Raw genomic sequence first — 16,590 nt, forward strand, 5'->3', positions numbered from 1 at the left:
ACCGGAACAAAAACGTTGTTTCCCTTTTTCTTGGAAAATAATAATAATAATAAAAAGCTACATTTTTTAAATATATATATATGATTTTTATCACGCTATGTACCCCCCCTCCCCCCCTCAATAAAATAAACATACAAACAAACAAACAAAATACAACAACAGTGACTTGTTTGCGCCGGTCTTTTTATATCAAACTGAACAGAAAGATACATCCCTCTGGCTGTATTTTGGTTTTGTTCCACTGTTTATGTTGACATTCATCCCTTGCAGGGACAAAAGTCTGTGAGAGGAGGGGGGGAGCTCTTAATTGCTCCCTTTGAACATCAAAGGGGTTGTGTACTGATTGATTGGGCCATACAAGTGTCAAAGTCGTTCTGTACTCGTTAGTGATCTCTCTAATCAATTAATCAAATCCATCAAATCCTAAACAGCTATGTTTGATGCCTGTCAGAGAGGGGAGGGAGAGGGGGAGAGTGTTTGTATACACATACTTGCCTAGTTTCCCTTTAAACAAAGGCATCTGACAAACATCCATGTTGTGAAGTCCAAAATCCAACTGAAATTCATTGCGTTTTTCCACACAAGGCTGTTCGGATTTGGAAAAGCATAGGCTAGAGAAATCGGCAAACCATTTATATGAATTACACATTTTATCACTTTAGTTTTTAGTTTTGAATAATTTATTCACTATTTTCACTGTGCTATTCTTGTTTTCATGTTACTTTTGTTTGTACACTTTAACCCCACTGTGTCCTTATTTTGGACATTTCAAAATCAACAAAAATAGCAGATCTACAAGCTTCATAATGCTTGGCAATTCGACCCGTCTTTGATTAGATTGATTTGATTGTGTTGTTTTGCTTCATGGAAAACAGTTCGGACCAAAATAGTTCAACCAGCAGTGAGTGTGAAACATGTTGCTGATGTTTGTGTGCTAGAAATACACACTGCGACTTTGCAGCAAATGCAAATTGCTTTCTCTTGTGGTCCCATTTGACTAATTTTCATTTCATGCAACATACAGATGTGCCGTTTCAACTCTTCAGTACGTACTGCTCTTTTCCTGAACATTTCCTGCAAATGTATTTTTTTGTATGTTTCTTTCTCTGTTTTGCCTTTCAATTTTTTTATGGAGAATGGAGCGTATTTTTGCACAAAGTTGTCAAGAAACCATTCTATTCCCATTGAAAAGCAGAATCCACCATACGTAGATTTAAACTTTGAAGTCAGAGAAGGTCATACAAATAGCAAAAATAACTGATCTACAAGCTCAATGTTCCGCAAATCCCCTGAAAATATATCTTGCCAGGATGGCAGGATGTGTGAAGGTTTGAAATGGCACATCTGTATCCACTGTGTTGCCACTGTGGTCTCACCGCTCTATCAAAAGAAAAGACTTCATGTCACGAAGCAAGGCGTGACAAGGAGGCAGTGGTGGTAGTAGTACTCAATTGTTTTACTTGAGTAAAAGTATCAACTATATGTAGAAATAGTCAGTTAGGGTGCCCTCAGACCAAAATGCCTACGAGAGTGGAATCCGCGTTCCGCCAATGCATTTCAATGAGAGTGAAGCGGTTTCATGCCAGCAGAGGACATCTGCAAAAAACGCTCCCTTCTCATTGAAATGCATTGGCGGAACGTGGATTCCACTCTCATAGGTATTTTGGTGTGAGGGCACCCTAACAAGTAAAAGTGTAGTATTCAAAATGTACTTGAGTAAAAGTACCAAAGTATTGATATCAAAGTATAATATTGAAGTACCCAAAGCAAAAGTACTCGTCACGCAGAATGTCACAAGTTTACATAAGTATGTCCTTTGAAAATAGCCACTGGCCACTATTCAAAGTATTTTTATACATTTTATATAATAGCCTATGAAAACTTTTTATAAATAGCTTAAGTATTTACAGGGCCGAAGGGGTTAACGTAACGTTTTGTTATAATAATCATAATCTAGAAAGTAACTAGTAACAGAATTTTTCAAATACAGAAATTGTAGTGGAGTAAAAGTAAAATATTTTCCTAGAAAGAACATCTTGAAATACTCCAGTAAAGTAAAAAGAAAAAAAAAACACTCAAAATTGTAGTTTACTGTAAGTGCAGAACTTGAGTAAATGTACCTACATGTAGTTACACCACTACAAGGCAGAGACAGAACTATATTAATCATATTCATACAAGTTTATTTTTATATATTTATATACATGGTATATCTAGGTCTAAAAATATGCATACAGTATGACAAATGAGGAGTCAAGCACACGAGTGGATTTATAAATAGGGTCAGATTTTCTGAATGACACAAGAGAGATGACTTCTTGAAAAAAGATTCATAAATTCAAGCCTGACATCATGCCGACCAAGTCCTTGTCACACATGCCCAGCTTGCAGCCTTCACAGTGGGCAGCCTCGTGGGGTCCTTTAACTTCAAAGTTATGAAAGAACCTGGGCCTTTCGCCCACATCTTCGCCATAGCATTTCTGCCTGATCTTCTCCATCAGCTTCTCCAGGAGGATGTCGATGTTCTCTGAGGTGAACGTGGGGGCCTCCATTGGGGCTTCAGTGCACCGCCTGCATTGCTGACGACACGGTCTGACCTTAACGGTTCCCTTCCCCTCCGCCAGGCGCATGTGGAAGAGCACCGCCACCCGGTTGGAAGGCCAGCCTTTCTTGCACTTGGAACACGTGAACCTGAATAACATAGACAATCCGTTAGCCTCATAGCATAACTGCCACTGTCAATTTCTACCTAATGCTGCATTCACACTGAGAGAAGCCAAACTAATGGTTGGCTTGATAATTCAATGTAATCTCTATATGCAAACCAGCTTTTAACATTTCCAAGCTTTTTTTCGAGCATGGAAATTTTAAAAGATGGTTTGCATAGAGATTACATTGAATTACCAAGCCAATCATTAGCTTGGCTTCTCTCAGTGTGAATGCAGCATATGTCATTTTAAGTCAACTTGTTGACCTAGGCAGAAATATGTTTTTATAAGCAGCAGGCTGAGGACATACTGTAAGGCAGGGTTAGGGTGGGCAACTTTGAAGATGGCGAGGGCCACTATATTTCCACCTTCACTCCAGAGGGCCACAATGCATATCGCTACGTCCTACTTTGTCATTATAGTATCTAATACAAAAGAAGCAAAAATAGCAGATCTACAAGCTCAAAACGCATCGCAGCGCGCTGCGTTTTGAGCTTGTAGATCGGCTATTTTTGCTTCTTTTGAATTGGAATCCTGAATTATTTTTTGGTATTTTTGAATTGGAACATTGTAGCATTTAGTGATAAACTCATGTTAACTTTATGAACCTAAATACAAATACATTGGACATAAAAAAATACATTTTAATACTACTACCGTATACTAGTCATTAAGCTACTAATATAGACTGACGGAATTAAAGTAGGTCATGTTTGGAATTGTAACAGCTGAAATCAATAATATGTCAGTATTCCGGTATTAACCTGCGGGCCGCATGAAGTGAAGGTGGGGGCCGCATGTGGCCCCCGGGCCGCCAGTTGCCCATGTATGCTGTAAGGCAATAAGGCAGGGTGAGTCAACAGTGTCGGGAGAGGAGAGTAGAGTTACAGTAGGGTGTAGTCACACCGACCAGTCACACATACCCATGTGGGGTGGATTCTGCCAATGCTTTTCAATGGGAAAGGAGCATATTGCATTTGCACACATAGGCAGAAATAAAGTTTGGTGAGACCGCACCCTTTAAAGGCAGATGAACATTTTAATCGCATATAAATATTTGACCTGAGAAGCAATTTGGGCATATGAGTGAATCAATGAGTGAGGTTTTTAAATGTAAATTTCCCATCCACTGGAACAAGCTAAGCGGCAATGAAAATAAATAAATAAAATAGCATAGAAGACAAAAGGTCTAAGTGCAAAAATCCCCTTTTATACACTATTCTGTATAATCCAGTCTCAACATATTTACATGCCATACACAGACACTCAACTCATTTAGATTACTAAGCCTGCTTAATGCTGAAAATCAAGGATGGAAATCTGTGGCTGTTTGTGAAGTTTTTCTTTTAACAAAAATAAAAGCAAATTAGAACTTAAAGCCAGAACAAACACATGTGCCCATGCATGGGCACACACATGCACCCTATGTGTACCCAAAGAAACATTGTGAAACATTTCCACATGCAACATTCCTTTTATAAACAACATCAAAACAGACTAACCTTGCCCTTGCACTTTTGATGTACTGTTTCCAGCCATTGCTCAGACTATCTTTCTCAATAGACTTGCTGAACCTCAAATTCCAAGAATCATCAGGTCGATTCAATTCCTCGATCTTTGCAATAAAAATACTGGTCCACTCCTCCAGTGCCATCGTTGTCTGACAGAGAGACAGATGAATCCCTTCAACTGATGAATGCAGAGTATTCCTGTGACTTGTTTGCACTGAAGCCTTTTATATCAACCTGCTTCTGCATTGGAGGAAATGAAACTTAAGATAGAACCTTCTGTAGAAGCAGTGTTGCCACATCTTGCGAGAGGAACAAGGTTCAATGTTGTACTTTATTGTTACATTAACAGGTACATAAGAGATAAGGGCCATTCACACTGAGCACTATAACTATAACTCTAAGAAATTATCGTTTTCAAATAGTTTTTCTAAGTCAAGTGGATGGCAGTGAAAAAAGTACAATGGTGAAAGATAGCCTATAGATAGTTATCTTTATAGTTATCATGCCCAGCTTTGGGAATGGCTATTAACATTTATTTTAGTTTGGCTTCCTTCAGACAATGCAGCAGCATATAGGTATTAAATAATAATAAAACCATGAAAAGATTTAAAATAAAATAAAGAGAGAGGGCAAAAAAGAGCAAAAAAGGATCAGCATATGTACATAAGATCTTGTTATATTATATACACGGACAGCATTATGTCAGATTGTCAGTAGATGTCACCTAAACAACTTCACAGTACAGCAGAGAGGGGGAGGTGAGTGATGGGGGGAAAGGGGGGGGGGTGGTTTGACAGATTTTGCTAGAGAAACAAGCAAAGAGGTCTATGAAAACAATCCCAAAAGAAGGCTGCATGACACACAGGGTGGTCCCCAGCATCAGAACCACTTTAACCATAAATACATACGCTATTTAAAATAGACAGTCTTAAAGCTCACCTGGCACAACATATTTTAAGATGACAAATACAGTAATAATTTAAAAACACACACACACACACACACACACACACACACACACACACACACACACACACACACACACACACACACACACACACACACACACACACACACACACACACTACTACCAATATTTACCGCTTACAATAAGCAGACTTGGCAACACTGTCTAGAAGCCCATTTAAGTTTCAGTTTCCGTTCAGTGAGTGTATGGGATGGGTGCACTTGTGTTACTGCCAGATTTACAGCTCACAGCTCAGCTGACAAAACAAGCAGCATGACTCATTAGCAGTGATGGGAAAAGTACTCAGATTGTTTACTTAAGTAAAAGTATAAATACCACAATGTAGAAATAGTCCCTGCTGTTAAAAGTATGGTAGGCCTATATATATATATATATATATATATATATATATATATATAGGCTATACTTAAAAGTACAACAGTATCATTTGGCATCAAAATGTACATAAAGTACAAAAAGTGAAAGTGCTCATTATGTTACAAGTTCAATACTGTATGTACTGTATACAAAGATTTTATACAAATAGCAGATCTACAAGCTCACAATATATCGTTGATTGGCTATTTTCAAATAGCCAAAGTATATAAGGCTAAAGTGGGTAATGCATGTACATTATATTGTAATAATAATAATCAAAATCTACTACAACCAACATTTTCAAATACTAGGCATGTAGTAAATGTACAATATTTGCCTTTGAGATGTAGTGGAGTTTGTTTCCACCACTTAAGTGTAGTGTCAGCAAGTCACATCACAAGGCCAATAAAGTTCATATTTGATTGAGATCTATAACTCTACAGGCCTAACTGACATACAGGTTTGATGCAATTTGGTGGTAAAAGGTCAAGGCCAAGACAATCAGTTATTGTCACAACACACAACTTCACAACTACCTATGGTGCCTCAATTATGCACGCCTAGTCAATTATTGTCTTCTATTTGGTGTTTATTTAATAGGCATATATACCGTGTGTGTGTGTGTGTGTGTGTGTGTGTGTGTGTGTGTGTGTGTGTGTGTGTGTGTGTGTGTGTGTGTGTGTGTGTGTGTGTGTGTGTTGACATTGTTTCCTGCCAAAACTCAGTTTGTTCGGCACAAAACCATCATCAGTATAATTAATATCATCATCAAACTGTGTGCAAAAGCCTGTGTTTCTGTTTCGCTTCATGTTAGCATTACGTTTTTTCTGCTGTCTGCATCATACATTATATTGCTGATAACGTCAATAATATTGTCATTGATTAGAAATAATCAAGTAAAATGTCAATTGTTTCTGTGACTGTGTTGCATGACCACACATTTATTGTACACCTATTAGGCTATATTGGTTATATGACAAAGATTAAGATTTGTGTTTTAATGCCCTTTCTTGCTGAGAAAAAAAAATCGCTCTTGAGTGTTTTGACTCCCAGGGAAAAAGAAACCTTAACACAGACACAGTTCCACTTGTTGCATTGAAATACTGCCACCTGCTGGAACAACTTTATAGCATAAAGAACACCACCTCCAACAATAACAATGCAGCATGCAGTATGCTATGGTCCATGGATTGATTGAATACTTTATTATTAGCAGTTTGCACAGGAAAAGCACAGAACAGTACAGTTCAGATACAAGGTCTACTGATAAACCCAAGAAAGCACAGTGGCTTGTTTACATTGTGGTCCCTTTGTAATCCATAGAGACGATCATGTTAGCTGTTACTAGGATATACATGTTTAACTCTCCAATCTGGGGATCTAACATAAAAAATAATTGAGTAAAACAGAGATTAGTAACTCTCTGACCGCGTACAATTGAAACCAATTGGACCAGTAAAGGGTCCAATTGGTCCGTTGCCGGGCTGGGCCGGTTCAACCCTCCGGGTCCGCATCAGAGTTCCGACGGTCCGGTATTCCGACACTAAAACTATAACCCTAACTCTACCCCCAACCCTAAACCTAACCTCAGTAAACCTTACCTCAGTAACTAACCTGCCGACGCTAAGTAACTAACCTGCCTTACGCTAAGTAACTAACCTGCCTTACGCTAAGTAACTAACCTGCCGACGCTAAGTAACTAACCTGCCGACCATGTCGGAACAGCGGATAGTCGGGATAGTGAGCGCTTCCCCTTAGGTCTGACACCAAGCTCTACATGTCTCATTGAAGAGTAGGGAGACCACTCTCAACTATGTTAAAATTGCACTTGGCTAATGCTACATGGATTGCAGCTAAACGCTGATTGGAATACAGTGTTCAGTGTTCATTTGTACAGTACATGATCATTCTGTAAACAATTGAGAACCATTGCCTTAGGTGACCTGGTGGTCCCGGGTAGGTCAAACAGCGGTATTGCAGGCCATGCTGCAAAGTGCAAACATACAGTAGGGACATGTTGAGGCACAGCTCTAGCTAGGCCTATTAATTACTGTATGCATACAGGATGACAAATGACTCTGAGAAGGCAAGCACAAGAGTGGATTTATAAATAGGTTTAGATTTCTAAATGACTCAAAACTGAGATGGCTTCTTGAAAATAGATTCATTCGAAAATCGAAAAGTCTGAAAACATAGCGGTCAAGTCGTTGGTGACGTTACAGATGCCCTAGTCTCGCGTGGCCAGACTGTTGCCTCCGCGATTTGGTCAAATGCTCCCGGCATACAGTCTGGTAAAGGGAAATAGAAACGATGAGTGCGAGATGAAGCGGAAGTGAAGCCCCCTCGTCACTTCCGTTTCAGTCTCACATCGCACACATTTATCATTATATAAATAAAAATCATATAAGCATGTTTAGCTTGCTGCTTAGCAGAAATGACATTTTAAAATATATTTTCTTGAACGGTAATGCCCGTTTCCATTACTCGCCGTTAGGGAGCTGCTGTTCCAGACTCTATATAGCATTCAGAGATTGTGGAATAGTTGTCTGGCTACGCGAGACTACAGATGCCCTGCATGCAGGCTTCACAGTGGGCAGGCTCGTGGGGTCCTTCAACTTCTGCGTTATGAAAGGCCCTGTTCCTTTCGCCCACATATTCGCCGTAGCACTTCTCCCTGATCTTCTCCATCAGCTTCTCCAGGAGGACCTCGATGTTCTCTGTGGGGAACCTGGGGGCCTCCAGGGGAGCAGCCGTGCACCGCTTGCATTTCTGGCGAAAACGTCTGACATTAACGGTTCCCTTCCCCGCCGCCAGGCGCATGTGGAAGAGCACCATCACCCGGTTGGAAGGCCAGCCTCTCCTGCACTTGGAACACGTGAACCTGAATAACATAGAACATTTGTTAGCCTCATAGCATAATTGCATAAAGTTCATTGTTTTTGTCAAATTGACATTACTCATGTCATTTTAAGTAAACGTTTTGACTCAGGCAGAAATTATTTTTGAATGTAAAAAGCATTCTGATGGGGAATGCGGACATAGGCAATAAGGCAGAGTGAATCAGCAGTGTTAGAGTAGAGGCAGAAATAAATAAAGGCAGATAAATATGACTTAGGGATTTATTTATTTGTATTTATCTTTTCATGATTGTCTAACTTAGACTTAGGCAGATAGTCTTTTTGTTCCTGAAAACCTAAAAAATATGACTTAAAATATTGTGCTATGAGGCAGATATTACTATTAATATTATTATTATTAAACACAGTAACTGTGTCAAATTCACCCTAAAACGGAAATAAAATAAATAGCATAATACGCATGGACACACACACACACACACACACACACACACACACACACACACACACACACACACACACACACACACACACACACACACACACACACACACACACACACACACTACAGTATGTGTACCCAAAGAACATTTCCACAGTAACATTCTTTTGATAAACAAAAACAAAGACTAACCTTGCCATTGCATGTCTGATGTACTGTTTCCAGCCATTGCTCAGACTATCTTTCACAATAGTATTACTAAACTCCAAATTCCAAGAATCATCAGGTCGATTCAATTCCTCGATCTTTGCATTAAAAATGCTGGTCCACTCCTCCAGTGCCATCGTTGATGTCTGACAGTGAGACAGATGAATCCCTTCAACCGATGAATGCAGAGTACAAGTGTTTGCACTGAAGCCTTTTATATCAACCAGCTTCTGTTTTGGAGTAAATGAAACTTAAGATAGAAGATAACATTCTCTAGAATAACCTGACTCCAGCAGTGCGTACCGCCCTATGCACTGCTGTCTTCATCTGGTGGAGTCGGTTATCTCTAGAAGCAGTGTTCCACATTTTGCATAGAAACAAATAAATGCAGGCTGTATGATCATACACACAGGAGGAGGGGGGGAGGACAGCAACAACAACAAAAAAAGAAGAAAAGAAAAAATGCTTAACCCATTAAGACCTGTGGTTGATTATACGAATGCCTTCTAAATCAGTAGTTCTCACACTTTCAAGCTTGTACTGTATATCTGCTATTTTCTAATAGCCAACGCTAAAATCTTAAATGACAGATGCTTTCCAGCTTTTAATGGGTTTTAAAATAGTGTCAAAATCAGTTAAAACACTTGAACAATAATACAGTATACATCAGCTATTTAAAATAGATGATATACCCCCCACAACTATCAATATTTACAAGAGATATTACAGGAAGTCGCTTGTAATAAGCAGGGTGTTAATTTACGCTGTTTAGAAACCCTCAAACTTAAGTTTCAGTTACAGTTCATGACCAGCTGACAAAACAAGCAACATGACTCATTAGTTGAGAGATTGTGAAATGATGAGGCTGTAACACACACACACACACACACACACACACACACACACACACACACACACACACACACACACACACACACACACACACACACACACACACACACACACACACACACACACACAGGTTGCGCAGGACGGAACTCATTTGCAAGTGTGATTCGAGTTGTGGTTCGTTGTTTAAGTTGAACAAAATATTTTACCAAATATGGCTGATGTCTGACATCATAGATGTCTTATGTTATAGACCACATGAGACTCACACAATATGTCTATGTGGGTATACAACTATACATGTGACCTGACGGTCACTTATCTCCCGATTAGGGAGTCTTTATACTGGATAAATTACACTGTTTAAATGCAAAAGAAAAAGCATGCACCACCTGTTGATCTGCTGAATAAGGATTTATGTTTTATCACACTATGCACGTAAGACAGTGAATGTGAAAAAGAACAACAGCAAGTCAGTCATGCACATAATATCTATCAACTTCCTAGTAATTGTACAGCACTAAAGAAGTCACAAACAAATACTCCAGTTTTCTTATATTTAAAAAATATATATACAGGTGTATATATATATATATATATATATATATATATATATATAGTAAGGACATTTTTAAATAGTAAGCAGGTTTATAAAGTGCAAGCTAAAAGTGCAGTGCGTAGAACATAAGTAAATGACACATTGAAAAGATACTGTATGTAACACACATAATGATGTAAAGCTATGACAGAATTTTTACCTCAGTTCCAATTAGACATTCTTCTCTACAGTATGAGCTGCAAGCAGCAGCAGTTGGCCACCAGTAGGTGTCGTACCTGACATCAAGCTCTACATTTCTCATTGAAGATTTCTCTCAACTATGGTAAAATTGCATTAGGCTAATCGGATTGCCTCTGTTCCTATATTCTTGATCAAACGTGACTGGGATTTTTACAGTGTAACCTTTAACGTTTCAACTGACGAGTGTCAGTTGTTTTTCCTAGAGTATATGTATACTGTATGTTGTATGTTGTTTTATAATGTGTTTTTTTGAGTCCAGGAGGAAGACTGGTGGACCACCAGAAGCTATAGGGATCTGAATAAGAATAAACTAATGTATAGTTAAAGTAAGTACAGTATAAAGTAATAAATCAAGTGCTAGTGCAAAAGTCCTAATTCAGATTTAGCCCAACATTTAGCAGATGAAGTGCCACACATGTGGGTCCCACAGTGGAACAGGTTTGGGACCCAGCTTTAGAGCCATGGCATCTTGTCTTATAATGACCTTCAGAATCGCTTTCGCCAAGTACACACGCCCTGCTTACAAGCCTCGCAGCGGGACTCTTCGTGGGCGCCGACAAGCTGTTTTTTAAAGTTCTTGTTGTACTCCTTCTTTGCCGGCATTTCAACGTAGAACTTGACCCCAATCTTCTCCATCAGGTGATCCAGGATGATGTTGATGTCGACGGAGGAGAAGCGGGCCTCCTCCATCGGGGCTTCGCTGCACTGCTTGCAGCTTTGGCGTAAAGACCTCATCTTGGCGGTGCCCTGGTGGCCTGCCAGGCGCATGCGGAACACCACTATGGCCTGGCCTGAAGTCCAGCTTCTCCTGCACTTTGAACAGCTGAACCTTTTAAGAGAGAGAAGGCATGATGGATCATTGTTGTTGTTCTTTTAAGCAAAGTGTCAGACTGCTAAACAAAACCTAGGTCTGTTGCCTGTGCTGAACTGATTTGCATACTATATTGAATGCACATACTGTATTAGGTTTCAGGTCTTCCTTTAGGACTTCTAAGCTATACTGACATGCACATTATTCAATGGTCTTCTATATGAGTGAGACCTCTTTAAATGACATGATACTGTTTTTTTTTGTTTTTTGTTTTTTCATTCTATAATTCTCTTTTTACTCCTTGAACAGCAAATGTTTCACTACACTTTTACTTGTAACTTTATTGACAATATACTATACAACCATGTGTTTGTACTGTAGGCCTACATATTGGCCAAAAGGATACAACATAAAAAGAGAGCTTATTTCCATTGCACTGACTGTGCAGTTGCTGCATCTCATTATAACCAAATCATCAGGACCTCCTCAGGGCAGGGTCACTGTTGCCAGATTTAGGGAGAGAAATAAGCAACCTCTATGAAAACGAGCCCAAAAAAAAGAGCAACTATTAGGCCACATGAGCACTTTAAACCTATACGTTGGCTATTGAAAATAGCTGATCTACAAGCTCTTGTGAGCTTGTAGATTTGCTATCAAAAAAGCCACTGTACTTTAGAAACAAGACCCCAACCCACAACTACCAATATTTATTTACAAGAAATAAGCAATAACCTATAATAAGCATACCTGGCAACACTGGGCAGAGCGTGAGTGGCTGTATTTTGAGGGAAATGAAAGCCATAGATTTCCTTTCTGTTTCAGTTTTTTTCTGCTGTCTGCATCAGAAATTATATTGCTGATAACGTCAATATGTTTGGACATTTGTCATTAAGTAAAAAATTAATTGTTTCTCTGACTGGTTTGAGCAAACATTAATTAGCCTATATTGGTTGTATAATCAAGATTAGGAAAACACATTTTTGGACACGGCTCCTACAGATTTTGCCCTAAAATCGCGCAAAGCGGTACACAATGGCACTTACAGGCCTATGTGTGTATACATGTGACTTGACACTCGCTTTATACTGGATAAATTACCCTGTTTAAATGCACAAGAAAAAGCATGCACCATATCTGTTGATCTGCTGAATAAGGATTTATTTTTTATCACACTATGCACGTAAGACAGTGAATGTGAAAAAGAACAACAGCAAGTCAGCTCATGCACACAATATCTATCAACTTCCTAGTATATTGTACAGCACTAAACAAGTCACAAACAGATACTCCAGCTTTCTTATATTTAAAAAAATATATAGTATATTTAATATACTATATTATATAAGGACATTTTTAAATAATAAGCAGGTTTATAAAGTGCAAGCTAAAAGTGCAAAAAGTGCAAAAAGATTCTGCAATGTAACACATAATTATGTAAAGGTATGACAGAATTTTTACCTCAGTTCCAATTAGACATTCTGCTCTACAGTATGAGCTGCAAGCAGCAGCAGTTGGCCACCAGTAGGTGTTGTACCTGACATCAAGCTCTACATTTCTCATTGAAGAGTAGGGAAACCACTCTCAACTATGATAAAATTGCATTAGGCTAATCGGATTGCCTCTGTTCCTATATTCTTGATCAAACGTGACTGGGATTTTTACAGTGTAACTTTTAACGTTTCAACTGATGAGTGTCAGTTGTTTTTCCTACAGTATGTATAGGCTACTGTATGTTGTTTTATAATGTGTTGTTTTGAGTGGACTCCAGGAGGAAGACTATAGGGATCAGAAGCTATAGGGATCTGAATAAAGAATAAACAAAAGTATAAGTAAGTACAGTATAAAGTAATAAATCAAGTGCTAGTGCAAAAGTCCTAATTCAGATTTAGCCCAACATTTAGCTGATGAAGTGCCACACATGTGGGTCCCACAGTGGAACAGGTTTGGGACCCAGTTTTAGAGCCACGGCATCTTGTCTTATAATGACCTTCAGAATCGCTTTCGCCACGTACACACGCCCTGCTTACAAGCCTCACAGCGGGACTCTTCGTGGGGGCCAACAAGCTGTTTTTTCCTTTTGTACTCCTTCTTTGCCGGCATTTCATCGTAGAACTTGACCCCGATCTTCTCCATCAGGTGATCCAGGATGATGTTGATGTCGGCGGAGGAGAATCGGGCCTCCTCCATCGGGGCTTCGCTGCACTGCTTGCAGCTTTGGCGTAAAGACCTCATCTTGGCGGTGCCCTGGTGGCCTGCCAGGCGCATGCGGAACACCACTATGGCCTGGCCTGAAGTCCAGCTTCTCCTGCACTTTGAACAGCTGAACCTTTTAAGAGAGAAAGAGAGAGAGAGAGAGAAGGCATGATGGATCATTGTTGTTGTTCTTTTAAGCAAACTGTCAGACTGCTAAACCTAGGTCTGTTGCCTGTGCTGAACTGATTTGCATACTATACTGAATGCACATACTGTATTATGTTTCAGGTCTTCCTTTAGGACTTCTAAGCTATATACTGACATGCACATTATTCAATGGTCTACGTGTGATTTAGGACCTCTTTAAATGACATGATACTGATTTTTATATGCTGCTATTTTTTTTTGCTATTTTTTCCATTCTATAATTCTCTTTTTACTCCTTGAACTGCAAATGTTTCACTACACTTTTACTTGTAACTTTGTTGTGACAATAACGTTGATTGATTTACCGTATTGATGATTCTATTGACAATATAGCCTACTATACGACGAGTAAGATAGCCATGAACAACCTGTCAAATAGCTCAACTTTTAATTAAACCTATGCAATCTACAGTACAGTGTAAACCTCAGTGTCATTACAATGCATGTGACACTTACACGCACGCACGCACGCACCGTGCACGCACGCACTCAGGCAACCACACATGAACAGTTACTTACAGAAACACACACATACATACACACACACCAGTTTTCGAATGTATTTTTTTACAGTGTATGTAAAAATACATTTGAAGATACTGTATGCACCACTTCACGGAGTTAAGACAGTAATTACTGACCTTGCGAATGCACCCTTTTGACATTGTTTCCAGCCAAAACTCTGTTTGTTCGGCACCATATCATCATCAAACTCCAAACGCCAAGAGTCACCTGGCTTGAGCTTTGCAGCTTTTGCCTGGAAAATGCGCATCCAATCCCCTGACATGATTGGCAGAGAAATAGAAAAAGTCTTATGTGCATATATGACTTCTCCAGGAGGATGATGTGCTGTCTGTCTGACTGTGCAGTTACTGCATCTTATTATAACCAAATCATCAGGACCTCCTCAGGGCAGGGTCACCGTTGCCAGATTTAGGGAGAGAAATAAGCAACCTCTATGAAAACGATCCCCAAAAAAAGAGCGACTATTAAGCCACATGAGCACTTTAAACCTATACGTTGGCTATTGAAAATAGCTGATCTACTAGCGGATTTGCTATCAAAAAAGCCACTGTACTTTAGAAACAAGACCCCAACCCACAACTACCAATATTTATTTACAAGAAACTTTACAGAAAAAAAAGGCCAAAGTAACCTATAATAAGCATACCTGGCAACACTGGGCAGAGCGTGAGTGGCTGTGTTTTGGGGGAAATGAAACCCATAGATTTCCTTTCTGTTTCAGTTCTTTTCTGCTGTCTGCATCAGAAATTATATTGCTGATAACGTCAATATGATTGGACATTTGTCATTAAGTAAAATATTAATTGTTTCTCTGACTGGTTTGAGCAAACATTAATTAGCCTATATTGGTTGTATAATCAAGATTAGGATTAGTGTTTTAATGCCATTACAATAATTAGCTCTTGATAGTTTTGACTTTCAGGGAAAAAGAAACCTAAACACAGTCCCACTTGTTGCATTGAAATACTGCCATCTGCTGGAACAACTGTATAGCATAAAGAACATCACTACCACCAACAACAAAGCAGCACTGCATGCTATGGTCCATGGGTTGATTGAATACTTTATTAGCAGTTTGCACAGGAAGCAGGACAGTACAGTTCCAATAAAAGGTCTGTACTAGGATGTTTACATTGTGGTCCTTTTTTAGCCTACTCAATTCACAGGTATGTTAGGCAGTTAGCTGTTACTAGGATACTAGCCTGGACGTGAAGGAGTTATAAAGCCTATACACACCGCAATGCAGTCTCACAGTCACAGGCACGCACTAGTGCACGTGAAACGTGAATCCACACTGTGAAACAAACAATGACACAGTGTTAGATGTGCGGGCAACGGTGTGCTTCTACTCCAGTATATCAGAGGCAAATATTGAACTTTTACTCCACTACAATTGTAGTAACTAAAGTTAGTTTAAGAAACAGGAGATGTTGATATGTATCCTGTGTTTCTTAAACTAACTTTAGTTACTATAATTTGCTTTACTATATTGTTATCGGTTACTTTGTAGATATTTATATTACAAAACATACAAAATAATCCACAACCCTATATCCACAACTTTCCAACATCCCATCGTGCATTGCGCAGAAGGCGAGCACCATTTCCGCGACGTGAGCTTGTATGTCTGCTGTTAACCGGAAGGGTCCCGCAGATAATGCAACAGTAAAGTCTTGCGGAAACAGGTGGATATATTTTGGCCATTTGAAAATCTAATCTACAAGCTCACAATGCGTCAACGTATTGTTTTGCATTTTCAAAAGAAGCATTCTGCTAAATTAATGAGTATACAGACCTATACATTCTGATACCAATGCTTCTGTAATCTGTACTTTTACTACATTCCAGACTTTTGCTTTTAACAGCTATTTCTATAGCCTACTGCAAGTAAAACATTTGAGTATTAAACAATTTGTATTTACAGTATGTACATGTTTCTGTCTTGCTCGAAAGTATCCAATACATAAAATATGTCAAAAGGGCGCCTTGCCCGAAACAGTTAGTTAGATAGAGTATGTGTGTGACATAATCGTACTTGGAAGTTATATACGAGAAGTTATATCCGAGAACGCCGAGTGCAAAAAACAGAGTCAGAAGGAGTTATAAGGAGTCAGTAGGAGTCATGGAGTCAGCAG

The 16,590-nt window shown here is 39.2% G+C and overlaps 1 protein-coding gene across 1 annotated transcript; it reads right to left on the reverse strand.

Annotated features, from left to right (window-relative positions):
* Window positions 1-431: 431 nt before the first annotated feature.
* On the reverse strand, window positions 432-4,362 carry LOC308287893 (receptor-transporting protein 3-like; the record flags this gene model as incomplete). Its single annotated transcript, XM_080729221.1, has 3 exons — window positions 432-444; window positions 2,350-2,691; window positions 4,211-4,362. The coding sequence occupies 3 exons, from the start codon at window positions 4,360-4,362 to the stop codon at window positions 432-434; spliced, it is 507 nt and encodes a 168-aa protein (XP_080585347.1).
* Window positions 4,363-16,590: the final 12,228 nt, after the last annotated feature.

Source organism: Nannobrachium achirus (genome assembly GCF_963921795.1).
Source record: "Nannobrachium achirus genome assembly, chromosome: 1".
Lineage (NCBI taxonomy): Eukaryota > Metazoa > Chordata > Actinopteri > Myctophiformes > Myctophidae > Nannobrachium > Nannobrachium achirus.